Source organism: Protopterus annectens, chromosome 6.part0 (assembly GCF_019279795.1).
Source record: "Protopterus annectens isolate FY-2018-M chromosome 6.part0, PAN1.0, whole genome shotgun sequence".
Taxonomy (NCBI): Eukaryota; Metazoa; Chordata; order Ceratodontiformes; family Protopteridae; genus Protopterus; species Protopterus annectens.
In genome coordinates, this window is record NC_056737.1 from 596226413 (window position 1) to 596247126 (window position 20714).

General features: G+C 39.6%; 1 protein-coding gene across 2 annotated transcripts in view; it reads right to left on the reverse strand.

The window, feature by feature from the left end:
• The window catches only part of FANCM (FA complementation group M), a 2552324-nt gene that overhangs the window by 1308561 nt on the left and 1223049 nt on the right, over nucleotides 1–20714 (reverse strand). For both annotated transcript variants that reach the window (XM_044074265.1, XM_044074264.1), the window contains exon 9: nucleotides 14853–15040. In XM_044074265.1, the coding sequence (XP_043930200.1) occupies nucleotides 14853–15040 (188 nt within the window). The remainder of the gene's footprint in view (nucleotides 1–14852; nucleotides 15041–20714) is intronic.

Consider the following 20714-nt stretch of genomic DNA (forward strand, 5'->3'; position numbering starts at 1 on the left):
TAGACTGCCGATTTCTAGTGTTAATTAAAGTAAACACGAACAAAACCAAAAAACCCCTGTAAGCACTAGAGATCGGCTCCACTGTAAGCACTAGAGGTCGGCTCTTCCGAGACTGCTGACCTCTAGAGCGCTTACATTATATAGTAAAAACACATGTCCGTTGGAACAGCTGTTAAATATTACAGCAACTGATTGCAAAAGTTAATAGAAAACTAAGTTATGCATCAACAAGTGTTGCTAAGGAAGATAAAAAATCAAGGATGACATGCTGGCAATTATGGACCGACTGCAATACTCGGTAATGTACCCGGTGGATAAGTTATAGGTTCATAGGTAGATACTAGGCTATCTGCCCTAGGGCATTTATAAGCCTAGCCCAAGTGTATTTGGCTTTCGCCTCCCTATTAGATTAGCCTACTGTGCCTCTGTATAGTAGGTCACAGAAGATAGCCCTTTAAGATTAGTTTACCGTGCCTCTGTCAAGCAGGGACACAGAAGAGATCCCAGGAGTGAATTTGCGATTTCCCATCCACGCGTATAGGTTCATAGGTAGAAGTCACAAGTCTTGGACCTACTGTGTCAGAGGGATATCTGAAGCCTGCAGGACACATCTGAAATAGTTGTTGCACACACCAAATCTGACACAAGACAAACTATTTCAAGTACTCATCACATTAGTAGCAGTCACTAAAGAGGTCTCTGCCATGAGGGGTTACTATCAAGGATGAACTGTCCAAGGTGTATGGTCACAGCTAAGGGCAAAAGTACAGTTTTGTACCTACCATAAATGTAGATGTCCGACAGATATGCAACTGCAGTCCTGACATATGGGTTGTCCTGCCTCAGGCAGCCCCTCGGTCGGCCGGATTCCAAAGTCTGGGTCCGGCGTCGGCTGTTGTCGCTTCTTCCCCGACGTCAGAGCAGCTGGGGTATAAAATCATCAGCGGACGCCATCTTCTTCAGTGTTTCTTGCCCCAGATGCCAGGTGCCCTCCAAGGAAGGCTAAATTTAGAGAATGCATAAAATTCCAGACATGCATAATAGTAATAAACAGATACACCATAAAAGCTATCCCCAGCTAAGTTGGAAAAGGGGTAGTGGACCCAAAAAGGTAAATTACTGAGGGGTAGGAGGGAGGGTAAAAACCTGACTGCAGTTGCATATCTATCGGACATCTACATTTATGGTAGGTACAAAACTGTAATATGTCCTTCAAGAATGCAACTGCAGTCCTGACATATGGGTTGAATACCATAGCCAAGCTGGGGGTGGTAGGATCTAAGAAAAAGATGGTGTAGCTAAAATACCCTGCAGGACTGCTGAAGCAAAGCCTGCTCGGGATCTGGAGTATAAAGGCAGGTTGTAGTGTTTGGAAAATGTATGCACGGAGCTCCATGTAGCAGCTTCTAGAATGTCCTTTGTAGCCACCCCTCTTAGAAAGGCTGTGGAGGTGGCTATAGCTCTGGTGGAGTGTGGCCTGATATTGGCTGGCACACCTTTTCCATGGAAAGAATAACAGAATCTGATGCAGTGTCCAATCCATTTTGAAATTGTTTGTTTGGAAATTGCCTTTCCTTGCACTCCAGCAGCGTAAGCTACAAATAGTTGGTCAGACTTTCTGTTGGCCTTTGTTCTGTCCAAGTAGTAGCGTAATTGTCTGTGTATGTCCAAAGTGTGCAGCAGCTTTTCTCCTTTATTTTGAGGATTGGGAAAGAAGGTAGGCAGGTGAATTGCTTGATTTAGAGACACCCTGGATATCACTTTTGGCATGAATGAAGGATTGGTTCTTAAAGAAACTCTGTCCTGAAGAAAAATGAGGAATGGCGGTACTGCCATGAGGGCCTGTATCTCTGAGACTCTTCTTTCTGAGGTAACTGCCAACAGGAAAACTGTTTTCCAGGAGAGAAATTGCATCTCTGAAGATGCTGCTGGCTCAAAAGGAGGAAGAGTTAATTTTTCCAAGACGAAGTTGAGGTCCCATGCAGGCACTGGTGGTTTCCTGGGAGGTTTGATATTCTTTATCCCTCTTAGAAACTGTCTTAGCAAAGGATGTAAAAACACAGGTGGATCACAGTTGTATTTTGCTGAGATTGCTGAAGCGTGTATTTTTTATGGAAGAATATGAAAGGCCACTATGAAGCATTTCTGCCAAGTATTCTAGTATCTGTGGCATGTTTATTACTGATGCATCCTGACCCTTGTTGGCATTCCAGGTGATGAATCTCTTCCATTTGGCTGAATAAGTTTTTCTGGTGGAAGGTCTGCGTGCTTCCAGTAGGATCTCTTGAACTTTTTTGGAGAGAGAGATATGGGTAGAAGTCATGGAACCCTCCAAGCTGTCAGCTGCAATGTTTGCAGGTTGGGATGAACAGTCCTGTAATTGTGCTGAGTTAGAAGCAGAGGCCATTGAGGCAGGGGCCACGGCTTGGTGCGAGATATGCTCCTAAGTAACGGATACCAGTGCTGTCTTGGCCAGTCTGGAGCTATCAAAATACCTTTCGGTTGCTCTGCTTTGATCGTCAGTAACACCTTGGTCATTAATGGTAGAGGTGGGAATGCGTAGATTGTCAGAGAATTCCAGCTGAAGGAGAGAGCATCCATTCTCCAGGCTTGAGGATGGTGTGTCCTCGAACAGAACTTCTTCAGATGATGATTGAGGTGAGAGGCAAAGAGATCTATGTCCGGCCTTCCCCACGCATAACCTTTTCCCAAAGAGTCATTGTTAGTCTGCAGAGGGGGTAAGAATGAGTGCCTCCCTGTTTGTTTATGTACCACATGACAGTGGTGTTGTCTGTCTTTATTAGCAGATGACCTTGCTGAAGAAATTTTCCGAAAGCCTCGATTGCATGAATCACTGCCAACATCTCTTTTTGATTTATCTGCAGATGCATATCCCGGGGAGCCCATTGCCCTTGCATGCATCTGCCTTCCATGCGCGCCCCCCCATCCATGATCTGAGGTGTCTGTTGTAATGGTTTGACTTGCTTGAGGTTTGTTGAAAGACATGCCTTTGTTTAATTGACTTGCTTGTGCCCACCACAAAAATTCCTTTTGAAGACATGGAATGAGTGGTATAATTTCTTCTAAGTTGTGGCTGTGTTGAGACCATAAACTTTTTAGGTACCATTGTAGTTTTCTCATGTGTAGTCTTGGCAGTGGAATCAGAAGAATACAAGATGCCATGAAACCCAGGGCCTGCAGGATTTTCCTTGCAGTCATCTGGGTGAGCTTTGCTAGGCTTTTGAAGTTATCTGGTAATTGCTCTTGTTTTTCTTCCGTGAGGAAAGCCATTTGTGAGTTTGTGTCCAGTTTGGCTCCTAAAAAAATTATTTGTTGGGATGGCAGTAGTCTTGATTTTTGAATGTTGACTGTGTATCCCAAAGCCTGTAGTAAGTGTATGACATAGTCCAAGTTTCTTATCAAGGCTTGTTTGCTGTCCGCTTGTATAAGGCAGTCGTCCAGGTAAGGGTAAATTTGTATCCCCTGGAGTCTGCAATGTGCAATTACTGATGCCAGGCATTTCGTGAATACTCTGGGCGCAGTAGATAAGCCAAACGGCAATGCTGAGAATTGATAATGCTCTGACCCTGCAAGAAATCTGAGGTATCTTCTGCAACTGTGTCTGATTGGGACATGCAGGTATGCCTCCTTGATGTCCAGAGTAACCAGCCAAGACCCCTTGCCCAGCATGGGAAGAAGTTGCTGTAACATCAGCATTTTGAATTTTGGCACAATGAGAAAGGTGTTCAGAGCGGACAAGTCCAGTATAGGTCTCCATTGCTTTTCTTTTCTTGGAACAAGGAACAGTCTTGAGTAGAATCCCTGGCCTTGTTCCTGAGGAGGAACCTTTTCTATTGCTTTGATTTGTAGCAGCTTTGAAACTTGTATGAGTGCCTCTGCCCTTTGATTGTGTGGCAGGTTTGGCATGCCTTGTCTTGTTCGTAAGGTATGGAAGTGGAACCTGTAACCTTTGTCTATTATGTTCAAAATCCATCCGTCCTTTGTAAAAGTGTGCCAATTTTTTGAAAATAAGGATAACTTTCCGCCTAAAGGAGCTTCTCTTTGAGCCTTGGTCGGCGGTGTCAAAGTCAAGCCATTGTGATTGTCCCTGTGGAGCAGTGGGAGTCCCTGCGCCACTTCTCTGATTAGTTGGTTGCCATTGGCGGCCCCTGTAGGAGCCTCGGTATTGCCCTCTACCTCGAGCACGCCTGCTTTTTCCCCTTTGAAACTTGTCAGTGTCTGGAAAGGACCAATTCTTCGAAGGCCAATTCCTGCTGAACCTTGGTGGCTGAACCTGGAGGAAATCTTTGACTGTTTGTACTGATTTAGCCTTTTCCTCAATTGATTTCAACACACCCTGTGCATTAGCGCCAAATAGCTTGTCTTTTTCCAGAGGTGCATCTAGAAGCTTTACTTTAACATGATCTGGCAATGACTGTTCTTTCAACCAAGCATGTCTACGTATGACGGCCCCAGTCATAGCTGCCCTACATGAAGCTTCCAAGGCATCATAACCACACTGAAGAAAATGATTGCTAACCTGCTGAGTATTATGAACCAAATCCTGCAAAGCCTTTCTATCTAAAGGCTCAGGAGAGGCTAACTTTTTCTGCAAATCATCCATCAGAAAATCTTGATACTGAAACATATGAAAAAGACAGTTAAGAGCCCTCATGGCAAGGGTGGTAGAGGTATAAACTTTTTTACCCCACCTCTCCAGTGACCTAGATTCCCTGTCTGCGGGCAAAGGATTCTTGGTCGTGGAAGTGGCCACTCCTTTGGGCCCCTGAGAAATAGTTTCTAGATCAACAGAGTGAGAGAATCAGGAGAAGTACTGGAGTCTGAGTACACATCATCCAATACATCTAACACTGGGGGAATAGCTAAAGGCCTGTGCTGGGGTAACTTAAGAAAGGTCCGAAGTCTTTTCCTGGAGTCGGAGAAATCCTGGCCCTGCCACTGAAAAAGCTCTCTCATGGAGTGGAGAATTTCCCCGAAAGAAATATCCTCAGGAGGAGAGGCAGAGGGAATGGATTCATCTGTATCAGAATCCTTGTAGGCCGGGAAGGGTTCTTCCTGGGAATCTGAAAGGCCTGACTCACCAGAGGCTTCATCGGAGGAAAGGGTATCTGTCTGCTTAACCCTAGGCCTTTTGTCTGAAGGCAGCTGAGAACCTCTGTCTGGATGAGCCTGAGAGCCCCTGATTAAAGAAATTAGATCTGCAGCTAAAGTCATGATCTGTTTATCTGAAGTGGGAGTCTGTGAAAAAGATTTGGGAGGGTGAGACTTAGCCTGGCTGGCAGCCTTAGCACGTGTGTAGGCCTTGATGGACATATGCACAGGAGGCCTAGCTGTCCCACGTGCTGGAGTACCTTTGTCCACCGGTATGGTGTCAGGCAAATCTTGGGCTTCGGTTTCAGGAGGAAAAACAACAACCGGCACCGAGGAAGCCTCCGGGACCGTAGTGTGCGGTAAAACGGTGTCGTCGACCTGGAGCGGTTGAATTACCGCCTCCGAAGAGACCGATACACTCGTGATAGGCTTAGGTGTGGTGTCGGTGGAAGTCGCGGGCCACGAAGGTCGGTCCCGGTCCTTCCGTTTTTTGGAAACGTGTGCTGTCGGAAGCTCCGACGGCATGATAAAGGAGTAATTTTCCCCAAAAAAGTCTTCAGCAAATTTTGCCCGGCGCCTAAGTGTGCGCATATTGAAGCAAGCACAGGCAGCACAGGCAGAGACGTTGTGGTCTGGGCCCAGGCAGGGAAGGCAGTAAGAATGGAAGTCCTTATGAGGTATTTGTTTACCACAAGACAAACAATTATTAACTTTTGCAGTTTTATCTGACATCGGCCGAGGCAAGAAAAGGTTCTCCAACGGGGTACTTAGCTTTTTGATGACTTCGGTAAATGAAAACACAGGAGCTGGCCGATTGGCACTTGTGAAAGTGCTTCTGCTTCGGGCACTGCGCGGCAAGAAAGACTGGAGAAGATGGCGTCGGCTGATGATTTTATACCCCAGCCGCTCTGACGTCGGGGAAGAAGCGACAACAGCCGATGCCAGACCCAGACTTTGGAATCCGGCCGACCGAGGGGCTGCCTGAGGCAGGACAACCCATATGTCAGGACTGCAGTTGCATTCTTGAAGGACATCTGCACATCAGTTCTCTGAACATGATGGCAGTCCTCCGCATGCTACAAGCCTTCCCAGATTTCCTGTCCCAGGATGTGATAGCAAATCTCACTGACAGCCTGACACCAGCTTGATATGTCAACAAAAGAGGGGGAAGTCAACTCTTGTTGTTTGTATCAAGAAGGAATGAGGATTTGGGAATTTGTTATCAGCCATCTGTTTTGTGACAGCAATTTATATTCCAAGGTGAGGTAGCTCATTAGCAGACAGGCTCATTCACTGCCTTCTAATACCACAGATAAAATGAAGCGCACCCTTGGTCTGTTTAAGCCATTCTGCAACCTTTCTATCTCTGTAGTTCTAAGTGCAGCAACTTCTATTCCCACATCTTACCAGAGGAAGAAATACCCTAGGCATGCTGCTGTCTGGAAATGACTTCCCTACTCTCCTTTATGCTTCTTCCATTGCCTCTGATGACAAGGCTCATCCATAATGTACAGCATAAATCCAGGCTTAGTCCCATAGCACCATTTTGGCCTTTGTTAAGTTTTGGCAACTTTAATCCCTCCCATTCTGGCAAGACATTGCCTCCTCAGCCTATTAAAGACATTAGTTAATTCATCCTTTTTAATGCCTTTTGTCTAACCAAAGAGTTCTACACTTCCTTTAATGGACACATACTCTGTCATTTTTCAGTGAACAAAAGCACTACACCAGAAAAAATCTTTAAGAGTAAATGGGCACATGTTTTCCATTTGAGTTTTGCATAGAGTACTGGAGCCCTTTATTGCCCCTGTACCTCGGTTTGATTATCTACTGCAAATCTTCGATAGAGGTCTTAGCGTCTCATCCGTAAATGAACACTTTACTGGTTTATCTGATTTTCATCAAGACTGTGATTCAATGTCTTCGCTCTCCTTGAGAGTTTGTAAAACCTTTTTAGGTGAGTCTTTCTTCAAAGACCTCCTCTTAAGGATACTGTTCTACCACAGACTTTGTGTCTTGTTCTGGAGAAACTCATGTTCCCTTCCCTTTTGTAAACAGTAGATTTTGAAAAAATGTTTTTTTTCTTAAAACTCTGTTTATAGTGGCCGTTACTTTAGCTAAATGATTGTCAGAGCTGTGGGTGTCTTTCCTTGGCATTTAACAAAGGTAAGGTACCCATGTGTACCAGTCCTTTTGTGCTTAAGGTAGCACAGTCTACTCCCCATTTGGGCAGTCTTCTTCCAAAACTATTCTAAAAGAGGAGAGCATCTACTGCATTGCGTGGAAATAGCTCAGGTGTTACCGTGACAGAATAAAATTATTCAAAAAGGAGCTTCTGTTCATATCTTTTTCCAAGTAAGAAACTTGATTGTAAAGCATCCAAAATAAACATACCTAAGTGGTTGACTGACATTACTATTCTTCAACGAAAGAACGAAAAGTGTTCTGCAAGAGCAGTGTCTATTCTCAGGGCTTTTTTCATACTGCGGTCTTAAATGACGCTTGGCGTTCATTAAATACCTTCATAAAAAACACTATAAAAGCCAAACTGATATCCAAGTGGAAGTCTTTCTGTAGCGGAACACAAAAAAAGAAATGAAAACTCGGGGAAAAATGAACAGCAAGTTAAGAGGTTATGAATGCGTGTTTTGCGGGTGGGGCATGGGGTGGTGCCATAACTAGAGTTCTGGTATAAGGGGAATGCAAAATTTATTTTCAAAGAAATATAACAACTGTGCTGGCAAATGCCTATAACAAGCAGCATTTTAAGACGGCATTTAGTTGTCTTTTATAATTGCTAATGAAATGGAAAACAGTTACAGTTTTGATACTTGTGCAACAGACACAGGTAGAAAAAAACAATCACCGGGGCTTACTTTATAAATCAAATTATTAAATGTGCTGTAAGTAGAACTTGTTGAATTTATCTGCAAGTCCAATACAGAAGCAACTCGCTACATGGGAACTCAAACGTCAAGTGCTCCGTTCTACACAGAATACATATAGGAATGAAATAGAAATGTTTAAAGAAAGTTAATGCTGTGGGTGGGATTGTTTGTGACGTCACATGTGATATCTCAAAGAGGGTGGTGATTAGCAAAGTGGGTGGCAATGTTTATGCCTCGGTCCGAGGAAAAGAAATGATTTACGAAATGAGCCAGTGCCCCTTTAAGCTGTAAACAGGTGTTTTTGTAAGACAACATGATGAAAGCCAAGAAAATGCTAAGCTTCTTACAACTGCAAATGTATTAGCTTTTTTGTTTTCCACTGGCAAATATTCAGTGGAGTCAAGATGTCTGTAGCTGCAAATTCTTTTCTGAGTAAAATTACAAACACTCATTGCTGAGACCATTTCCATGGAGGCAAACTATCTGCAGATGCAAACAGTTAACCTTGAGAATTATGAGTATTTTTGCTGAGGGAAATGCAAAATGTAAAGATACAATGACAATCAGTTCAGTGAAAAAATTATTGGAAGTGAATGAGAACCTCCCTAGCAGCCTTAATACTTTAATGCAGTCAACAGAACAATGAACAATTTAGTTTTATTTTAAGATAGCCGGTGCATTTTTTAGGACCAAAAGTTGATGTTTTCTGAAAGCATACAAATTGTTTTTCATATCAGGAAGTGGAAAGAAGAAAAGAACAAACAGCAAGCAGGGTTAGTGGGAGAACAGGCTATAGAATACACTTTAGCACAGATAACCTTAATTTTAGGTTAGGTCATGCCTATATGCGCAGCTATTAGTTTGGGGCAAATGTTCCCTTCAGTAGCGTTAAACTTCATGTTTTTAAGTAGTACATAGCTGTGTGTGCTTGTTCCAAGTTAATAGGGGATGGAGGTGTCTTGCATTTAGTTTTTTTTTTTTTTTTTTGTATGAGGGTTTTCATTAAAACAATGTCTTGAAAATGTGACAGGTTCAAATGAAGATGAGAAGAATCAACTGCACAAAAGATCAGCCTGCTAAACATTGGTATATTCATGTAATAAAAAAGATGGAATGTCACATTTAAAAAATTGTCTTGCATAATAGGTGGGAACAATAGCTTTTTATTATGATGGCTATGCTGTCCATATATTCCTGGTCTTACAGGTATAAATTAAAAGTAGAGAGTATTGAATTATATTAAGAAATGCAGACTGCAAATAGCAATGCTGCAGGAGACACATTTAGAAATAAATAAGCATTTGAATTTGACAAATTGAGGATTTCAAAATGGATATTCAGCGGAATATCAGTGACAAGAGGAAAAGAGGACTAATTATACTAATTGCTAGAGGGGCTCCAATAATGATAGATAAGGAGAAAAAGAAAAAAAAAAGACAGATTTGTGGTAGTAAGGTGCTACTGGTAAGGGAAGCTGATAAAAATGGTAAGTATTTACATTCCACCGAAAACTGCTATCATGGAACTGAAGAAAATTTTGGGAGAAATAATCAGCTTTCAGCAGGGAATATTACTTACAGATGGGGACTGCAATTTGGTTTGCAATAGCCAGGATGTATCAGGGGGACCTAGCAGGAAAAATAAAACAAGAGGGTAGATTTCTGAAGAAATTTATGAAAACATCTGATATGGAAGATGTGAATTCAGTAGTAGAAACTCTGACAGAATTTACATACAATTTCTCAAGGTACAATAACTGGGCTAGACTAGATAGAATTATATCTCACCGAAACATGTGCATTTAATTGAAAGTTTTGATACACAGCCAATAACCATTTCTGATCATGCACCAATAAAAACAAAGATAAAAATGCAGGATGATGAATTGATGAATTAAAAATAAGGCATTGGCACTTTTCCACCTACCTGTTAAACAGACAGAAATTTAAGGAATGGGTACAGGAAATTATTCAAGAGTTGTCAGAGAAGATAGAAATATCGTCAGAAGTTATAGCTAGTGACTGGGATAAAATGAAAATGGAGTTTAAAAATAGGATCAAAATAAAAGAGAAAGAGATAAGGTTAAGAAGTTATAGAAATTACATACAGGGGCTGACGAAGGTTAACATATTGCAGAATAAGGGAAATCTCACAAAACAACAGGAGGAGCAAATGCAGTGCGTGCTAAAGACAAAAATAAGAGAGTATCTGGATAAGATGCATGAATTTAGAAAGAATGCTATTAAGCAACTTTTTTGATAACTGAACAGAAAAACCTTTTGCACAATAACTTAGGAAAAAGAAAGATGAAAGAGTTGTAGGCAAACTTAAAGAGCCTATAACAAGAAAAATAACCAGATGTCCTATAGAAATGAAATATTTCAGAATTTTTTAAAACTTATATAAAGCAGTGAAATGTAGAAATAAAGAGCTAGCACAAACTGAAATATTTATGGAAGACTTAAGTATGCTAAGGTTAGTGGTAGACGTAGCTCACCAACTCGTTAAGACAGGAGGAGATGAGATAAAACAGTGGTGTATAATCAATCTGTAGTAACGTCTCCAGGAACATATGGTATTTCTGTGGAAGTTTTGCAGTTAGGAGGGAGGAAAGTGATAAATATCTGAAGGTTTTCAGTATTTTATAAAGAGGGGATGTACCACCATCTTGGAAGAAAACTGTGGTGGCTGTAATACCCAAGGATGGTAAAGACACATCGGAACCAGCTTCATACAGACCTCGTTTCTATTTTAAGCTATGACTATAAACTGTTAGTCTATACTATCTAAAAGAACTGCAAAGGCATTGCCAAAATTGAAAGGATAAGGATCAATGTAGTTATGTGGAGAGGAAGCAAACATCTGGCAACATTAATAGAAAAATGATGATCCAAAGGGAAGCAGAACATAAGAAAAATACTGCTGCTGTTGGTGGGTCTTGATGCAGAGAAAACATTCAACGGCTAAGCTGGGATTTTATGAGTAAAGCAATGGAAGTATTTGTATTCCCTGATATAATAAAAGGTTAATAAGGAGGTTATATGAAGAATCGGAGGCAAGAATTAAAGTAGGAGGGTACCAAAGGAACAAAGGAACCAGGCAGGGGCGTTCTGTTTCCCTTTAGTTATTTGCTTTATGTTCAGAGCCACTGGTAAAGAAAATAAAGGACTCAGAACTTCAAGGATTCCATTGGTATGATAATTAAAAAAAAAAAAAAAACCTGCTTTATTTGCAGATGATATTTTGCACCTGCTAAATCCAGAAAATGACAGCTCAGGGTTGTGGAACATTTTGAGACAGTTTCAAGTCTTTTTGGGACATAAAATTAATGAAGATAAAACAAAAACGATAACTGTAAATTATCTACCCACACGTGAACTGCTTCTACAATACCCTTACTTAAGGGGGCACTATAACATGAACTATTTAGAGTATGGACAGGCTTCTATTATGGCAGTTATGTGGGAAGGCACTACACAAAAGAAAATACAAAAATTGAGAAACTGGAAGTTCCTGTTTTAGATAATGGATAATAAGCTACAAGAACTGAAAATGTTTTCAGTCCCATATACAGGTCAGGCATATTTTTTTCAAGCAGAAGATAAGTTGTGGGCAATAATTAAAGAGCTGAATAAACTCACCTTAGAGGGTAAGAGGACATGGGTCAAGTGAGACAAGCTGACCCTTCTAATAGAATAATATGGTTTAGGAATACCTGACTGGGAGAGAGATTTTAGAGCTACACAATTAGGCTTAAATACAAAACACATCAGAAAGTTATAATTCAAAGTGAAAATGGATGATGATGAAGCAGAGGGATTCAAGAAATAAGGACAGAGTGGGATGTTGGATGCAGATCTTTAAGGAGAATAAACAGCAACCATACAGAATATTAAAATAAGTAGTGACGGAGAGGTAATAGAATGAGATGAGGCCAAGAAGACATTAGAATGGCATGCAAAAGACTGCCTTCCCTACAAAGGAATCAGAATATAGAAAAAGGGAAATAGATGGGGGATCCTAAGTGAAAGACCTGCTTTCATACAGTTTTTAGAGGAATCTAGATCAGAAGCTACTGTTAAAAGGGGTAATTAGTAAAGCATATAAAATATTGCACAATAACTATAAGAATCAACCAGGGGAGGTGTGAAAAGATTGGGAAGAGAGAATGGATACATAATTTTCAAATGAAGAATGAGAGGACATATGTATGGTTCCCCAAGTATGCATAACAGTCTAGGAGGTTTAGGATTTTTGCTTGGAATTGTTTGCATAGGTATTTTTATACCCCAAGCACACTTTAAATATTTTTTCTTCAAGAAGATGGCAAATGTTGGAGGTGTAGTGGGGAAGAAAGTGGTAACTGGGAACATATGTTTAGAGCGTGTTATGAGTTGGCAGATTTAAAAAATTCCCTACAGAGTGCTCTATAAAAAATATTGGATGAGCAAATGGTTGTAACTAAGGAAATTATTCTTTTTAGCTTGTACACAGGATCTGAATTGCCTAGACATAGTAAGGCCTTGTTAAGTTTAATTCTGGTGGTTGCCAGAAAATAAATTACTAGAAAATGGAAGTCAAAGTCTAAACTAACTGTATTTGAAGTAGAGTACTACAAGAGAGATAAAATGAACTGAAGGATCTTTAGAAAAGGAAAGGAGCAAATTACACAAAAAAATAAATGGAAATTGTGGGAACAATTTATGCAGAATAATGTTCAGGTAGAACAGTGAGGTTTAAGGGATGGCAGGAATTCACCAAATTATATAATGTTGGACCGATGAGAGTTATAAAAAAAAGAAAATATATGACCTATAATGCATATAGCTGGAAACATGTTAATGTGATTTGTTTTCTATTACATTAATGTATGTTTGCCTATGTCTCAAGTGAATTAATAAAGGTGCTTATAAAAAAATACATCCTTGTTTAAAATCCATTTGATATGGTCTGTGTTCTGCTCAAATGGTCTGCCAAAGTATTCTCCTGGGATGGGATGGGATCTAATGTACCCTGAGAGATAAGCCTGACTCCTGGGGCTTACTCCTATGTCTACAGTGTTAGTCTGCGCAACAGACAGGAATGAGTCTCCAATTTTTGTTGACATGCAACATCATCGTGGTATTGCCTGCCTCTATTTGGAGGGTTCCCCTTTTTCCAGACATATTTGAAGGTTTTGATGGCTAAAATCAATGCCATCATTTATTTTATGCTGATAAGCTTGTTTCAGAATTTCCTGAATACTTTGTGCCCTCTATTTTGCCCACATAGTCCCTTGGGGCATGTCTGATGAATCAGTTGTGAGAGTCTGAGAGACAGGTATAATTTTCAGTGGCACATCCAGATTTAAACAGACTTGATTTATCTGCCAAGACAATTCCTTCTTGATGCAGGCGACTATTGTAAGGGTTGTGTTTTCTTGTGTCAACTGTTTCTCGGATACCAATGCAATTTTGTCATATGATGTCTTGCCAGGGGGAGCCATCAACATTGCAGGAGGGCATGCATCCTAGAATTCTAAGGAATTGCATAGCCAATATCTGATTCAATCTAAAAATCTTTCTGAAATAGTGTGTCAGGAAAAATATATTGTCCTCTGGGAGGAATTATTTCTTTGAGGTTGGAGTGAAGGGAAGGGAAGGTAAACAGAATGAGGAGTTGGGGTGGGGTTTCTAGGAAGAGGAAAGGGGTTAGATTTTCTGAATCATAGCTGTCCTGTCATAGCCCTAAGGCTCTCCAGCATTTCTTCTGGGGTCAGTTCGACACTTTTTTTCTGACAAAGCCCTTCTTTCCCTTCTGAGGCTTGGACATTTTTGCTCATGGTGAGCCACCATTTATTGTGTTAACTCCTAATGTATCTTGAAAGTGGAGAATTGCAGATCTTTGACCAAAGGCATAGACATCTTTTCCTCCAGTTTCTTGAACAATCTTCTTGACTGGGGAGTCCAAAGTGAAGCTCCTTAGCCGTAGAGGCATCAAAGTGCTCCATTACCACGTATGATAGAATGGTCCAAGTCTTCTGCCAGGCATGTTTCCTAAGTGAACCTTGTGGCAGCTGCCCTACATGCTGTACTGACTGCACCATAGCCTCATTTCATAGAATGCTGGCAACCTGGGCACCAAGGTTGCATAACTCAGTCACTTCATTTTTAAAAGTCTCCTCATCCATCCCTTCTACATTCTGCTTCATCTGATCAAGGAGAGATATTCCTAGAACTTCAGCATGTGAGACTAGCAGTACAGAATCCCAACACAGCCAGGGTAGCAGAGATGCAGGTCTTTTTCCCCAAATTAGTAAAATGTCCCACTATCCCTTTCATTGGTAAAAGGGGTCCCTGAAAACAGCCACAATGGACCCTTGCTGTAATACATAGACATCACTACTGGGTCAAAGTTCTTGTGCAAGCATTTCTGGGAGTCGCAGACCATGTAAAACTGGCAACAGTACTAATGATGGTGATAATGAAAATGATGCAATACAGGCTGGCATGACTTCCATTAGTACAATTCTTTGAGTGTGGAGTAAAACATATGTACATTATATCCACGTCAACATCTAATTCATGGTCATAACACTAAAAGAACCAAAACAAGTAGCAAATGTTTGCCATTGCCCTAAGCAACATCCTTTTCTTGTAAACTAAATGCATGCAAATGTATATGGATACATGTGCATAAGGACTTGTAAAGTGATCATCACTATACATAGACAGAACATACTAGTATTGCTCTCTCCCTGCTAGAAAGTTCACTGGGATATACTGTGAATATAACATGCTGCATACCAGTACTTTAAATTCGTGTAATAAAATATTTATTGGTCTGCACAAGCCACTTGTTTTCTTCCATTACCTCAAGTTGTTCCTTCTGAGTATAGCCCTTCACACTCTTTCCACTCGAGTGCCCTACAAAGGTCATGACCCTGATCAAAGGCTGGTGCTGAGACAGCATGTTGGCAATCTCTTGGACACTGTCTCTAAAAGAAGAGAAAATCATCACTCTCGTGCTTACAGTACTGCAGTCCTCAGATGTGGTGTTGCCTGTTAAAGCAAAGTAAATAAATGAGTAAAACAAAAATTAAATATATATAAAATAACAGTTAAACAATTAAAAGATTAACTATTTTAGCACTGCTTTGTGTATTCTTTTTTTAAACACCTTTATTGAATTATCACTTGTGACATAGGCACATTTACATTTATATAAAAGCAATCAAACCATATTAACAAGTTTACATTTATAAGTACTATACCTCACATACACTGTTATATATCATATAATCTAAGCAACATTAGATATATTATTCAGTCACTGCTTCTTTTAAACCTCTTTCCTCCTCCAAACCATTTTTTTGCATGAATTGTTCCCAAAATTTCCATTTTTTAAAACAAGAAACATCTTTATTAAATTATCACTTATGACGTAGGCAATCACACATTTATATAAATGAAAACAAACACTGACATTTGTAGTTGCAAACATTATATATATCACTTGTAATCTGCCCAGTCTATTGTCATTCAAATATTACATAGCTCATTCAGATACTGCCTTCTTTTAAACTTCATTCCTGCTCTTAAACATTATTCTGCATGTATTGTTCCCACAAGTCCCATTTTTTTAATGTAACTTGCTCCTATGCTTTTCTGAAGACCCCATCTCTAGTTGTTTTATCTCTGTTACTATATTCACTACTTCTACTACAGTTGGTTTAGACTGATTTTCATTTTCTAGTAATTGCTTTTTTGGCAACCACTGCAATTAGACTCAGGAAGGTCTTCCTATGTCTAGGTAATTCTGATTCTGTATCATAGTTCAAAAATAATTTCCTTAGTTATACCAATTTGCTCACCCAATATTTCTGATAGAGTATTCTGCAGGTAATTTTTAAAATTTGCCAACTCATTATACTCCCAAAAAATGTTTCCAAGTACATCTTTCTGCCCCATCACATCTCCAACATCTGCTATCTACCCAAAAATAATTCTTTATAGTCTACTTGGGGTATAAAATACCTATGTAAATGCTTCTAAACAAAAATCCTAAATCTTCTAGACTTTGCTGCATGTTTGGGAACCATACATATATATCTCCAATTTTTTTTCTTTCTGAACTGCTTATCCAATCTCTATTTCCCATCCTTTCTAACCTCCACTGACTGATTCTTATCGTTATAATGCAATATTTTATATGCTCTACTAATTATCCCTTTTTTAACAATAGCTTATATTCTACATTCTAACAAAAACTCTACCACTCTGTTGGTCTTTCTCTTAGGACACCCCCCCCCCGCCATTTCTTTCTCGTTGCCTATACTCTTGACATCAATCCTTGATAGGGAAGGAAATCTATAGACTGCAGGTCACAAATTCTTGACCTCTTCCCATTCTATTACCTTTCTCTCTCTCTAATTATTTGCTCCCAATTCCTTGGATCATTTGCCAGTTTTCTCCAGTAATGTCCAGCCCCCATCTTGCTTATTGCCTGTATCCATCCCTATTGGTAGAATCTCCTCTCTGTCTGCATCCATCCCTATTGGCAGAATCTCATCTCTCCATTCCTATGTTGGCTTACTTCTTACAATACTTTGTTACTTTACCAATATAATACTTTGTATGGTTGTTATTTTCCTTAAGGCTCTACATCCAAAATCCCAGTCTCTTCTTTTTTCTTGAGCTTCACCCCTGCATCATGCTCATCCCTTTCCACTTTGAATTTAGCTTTCTGCTTATGTTATGTATACGTGGCTTAACTGTGTAGCTCTGAAATACCTCTTCAAATCAAGTAATCCCAAACCACCTTGTTCTGCTGGAAGGGTCAGCTTATCCCACTTGACTCTTGCATCTTCCCCTCCTAGATAAAATCCTTCAACTGTTTATTAATTGCTATCCACAAGTTACCTTCTGGTTGATAAAAATATGCCTGACCTGTGTATAAAACTAAAGGGACTAAAATAATTTTGACTGCTTGTATCTTGCTATCCATTATCTATAAAACAGAGCTTCTAATTTCTCAGTTTTTGTATTATCTTGTGTTTAGTCTCTCCCTACATATCCTTAACTGCCATAACAGAATCCTTTTTACTCCATACTCCTAAGTGCTTAATTTTATTGCAGAACCAATTCAACTGTGGGCACATATTTTACAACTACTGCCTTTGTTTCGTCTTCATTAATTTTTATCCCAAAAAAACTTAAAAGTGTCTCAAAATGTTCCTTTTCTGGTTATATCAGGTATAAAATATCATCCGCAAATAAAGTCAGCTTTTCTTGACTACCAATACCAATTATATCCTTGATTATCTGAGTCCCTTATTTTCTTCTCCAACGGTTCTAAATATAATGCAAATAACAAAGGGGAAATAGAACATGTCTGCCTGATTCCTCTGCTCAAACATAACTTATCAGAGAGGAACCCATCCACTTTAATTTTCACCTCCAATTCCTCATACAGTCCCCTAATCAACTTTATAATTTTATCAGGGAATGCAAATGCTTCCATTGCCCTACTCATAAAATCCCAGCTTACTCTGTTGAATGCTTTCTATGCATCAAGACCCACTAACAACAATGGTATTTTATTACATTCTGCTTTCCTCTGGATCATTAATGTTTTCAAATGTTTGTCTCCTCTCCACAAAACCACACAGATCCATATCTATCAATTTTGGCATCACGTTTGCCATACGTTTAGCCGTTATAGACATCAACACTTTATAAACATGGTTTAGAATTGAAATGGGCCTGTATGGAGCTGGATCTGATAGGTCTTTACCATCTTTAGGTATTACAGCCACCACATTTTTCTTACAGGATGTTGGTGGTGCTTCTCCTTTTAAAATACTGTTAAACAAAACCTACCAGATCTTTTTCAGTTTCTTCCCTTATTCCTGGTGACCTTCTAGTTGCTTAGTTATACATCACCATTATCTTATCTCCTCCTATCCTGTTAGTAATTGAGCCTCATCTACCTCTAACCCTGACATATTTAATTCTTCCATAAATATTTCCATTTATACCTGCTTTGCGTATGGTAAAATGTGCACATAAATCTGTAGTTTGGGTTACAATAATACTTAAGCGTTTCATATGGGGAATCAGACACTCTTGCAACTTTTTTTAATAATTTTTTTTTCACAAACACAAACATAACCAAAGATGTTCTCATTTGGATGGGGGACTCCAGTGTGTGGAATACATTATAAAAACAGCATGAGCATATTAATTACTCAAGAAAAGCTAAAGCAATCAAACATTGCAGTATTTTAACAAATCGATTAGTAGAAAAGTGTGCATGTTTCATATCCTGTAATATCAAATTTAGTGTGCTGCGGTAGCGTTGTCGCCTCACAGTAAGACGTTGTCCGGTTCGATTCTCAGAAAGAGCGCCTTCTGTGTAGAGACATGCGTGAATGGCCGTACCTTCGTGGAAGGCTGTGTGTCAGGGCTGGCAACTCGGCACGTAAAAATCTACTGCCAATCATTAGCGGACCGGAGTTCCGCTGTGAAGACCCCTAACCGGGAAAAAATGAAATTCACAACAAGAAGTATCTACTGCAGCTAGAATAAAAACATAAGATCAGAGTTCTAAATATTAAAGAATACCAGCCTATATATTTTATTTTTAACTAGGCATAAACCCACTACAAGTGCCATATTTCAAGGATGGCATAGAAGCTTTGGCCTGGTAAAGTTAATTCAAAGACACTGTGCAAACGAAATGTAGGGCTGAAATTCAGGTCTACAGGACACCATGTGTTTCGAACCTAAATCCTTCTTCCTCTTTGCTGTGTGTTCTTGTTTTATTTTACATTTACTTTCCAGGGTGGTACACTGATCATAACTGACCATTTGCAAGTACTACCCAAGTGAAATAATTCACAAAGAAAAAAATGGGCGGAAGGGCAGTACAGAAGCAACAAGCCATACACATGAAATTAAATAAATGTATTAAACACTTATCTTTTTGCAGTATCAGGTGTTTCGAATATGTTTATAAAGGTTTAAGGACGGTCTTATTACTACCTAGGATTACTGCTGGCTCCTTGCTTTTCCATTCATAACGAAACCGACTGCCATTAACAATTATTGCTGGTTTCGTATAATATGTAATCTGTTTAAGATAGTCATCCCACAAGTACATAAGCTGTCAAGTATAACTTCCTCCTAAGCTTCTTATAGGGATCCAACTGTTAAAAGAGTTCTAAAAACTAACTTTCAAGACTAATATTAGGAACTGGTGAAATAAATTAAAAGCACAATGTGAACTTTAGAGAAAAAGAACTGCAGTAATAAAAACTAAGACCGTTTCTGATTCATTGGAATGCTATTCTACATTTGTTATACCCTCTGCTGGGAAAAAGTTTCTAGGATGTCAAAATTGCTGAGCAAGCTGAGAAAGATTGTTTTCTCTCTTTGCTACTGCAGTTTCAGCTCTCTGCTACAGACATAAAGCATGTATCTATACCATCAATACCTTGGAGTTTCAGAGTTGCAGTGAATTGTTTAACCAATTTTAAAAACAGGTAAAACCCTCAAGTTTTCAGACTTTATTTCCACTGAAACCTGCAGGCTAAAACATTTCAGCATTATCATTTGATATCTAAGCAGAGAGCCAATGCACATGTACAGAAAATACTTTGAGCTGAGGCAGACAAATGAGAGTTAAACAGTTCTAGTCACAACAGCTAGACTCACTAAACAAATCTAACAGGGCTATGCTAATTAAAAAGAGTATTAGAAGCTAAGTTCACGTCCGCTAATGATTGGCAGTAAAAATCTACTGCCAATCATTAGCGGACCGGAGTTCCGCTGTGGCGACCCCTAACCGGGAAAAGCCGAAAGACACAATAACATTAGAAGATAAGTTCAAATCATAAGGGGTACCTAGTCATCTTTTTGCCAGAAAGATTAATGAAGGTGAATACACAGGCAACAAACCATCTGCTAGGAAATACTGCAAAGCAGACCACTTTCCTGTTCTGCAAACAACAAATGTTTAACTGCAACTAAGTACTCTGCATAAGATGTTCATGAAATGAATTAAAAGATAATTTCACCTGAATGTCAAGTTTTGTCAGTCTTCCCTTCAATGCAATCCAAATGTGGTCCAAAACACCTAGGTAAAGTGGCATTTGCTCCCCTGAGAAAAAGTAAATAAGGCACTGATTTAAGCTACAGTGCACTAACTAAAGGGTCAGTATTAAGGTTTAAACTCATGTACTGACACTAAAGTCAATATTTTTAAATGTGTGTTGTCAATCACAGATGACAAACGTTTCACACCAGCCAGCCAAAGACTGGACAACAAACAGACATGCACTCACCACATTAACTGATTTGACAGAAGGCCCTTTACAGAATTAAATTCTTGTGCTTTCCTCTTCTATCTTCTTTTAGCTCCATCTTAACACTTCTGAAATTCTTCACTTCTTGCATTCAGCATGTATCAGGCTGAAACGGCAGTCATTACCACATTCCCCAATTTGATCCCTTGGCACTAATTATTATTATACAATAACCGGCCTAAAATATTCAAAAATGGGCACACTGACTGGCCAGCCCAACCAGCGTGTCTGTTGTAAATCAGACAGTATACTAACAGGGAAAAGTCAGGTTGTCCGGACTTTTTCCCGTTGGTATATCTTGCATTTTTTTTTTTTTACTATAAAAAGAAACCAGAAGACTTAAACCAATGTAGGGAGATGGCACAGAC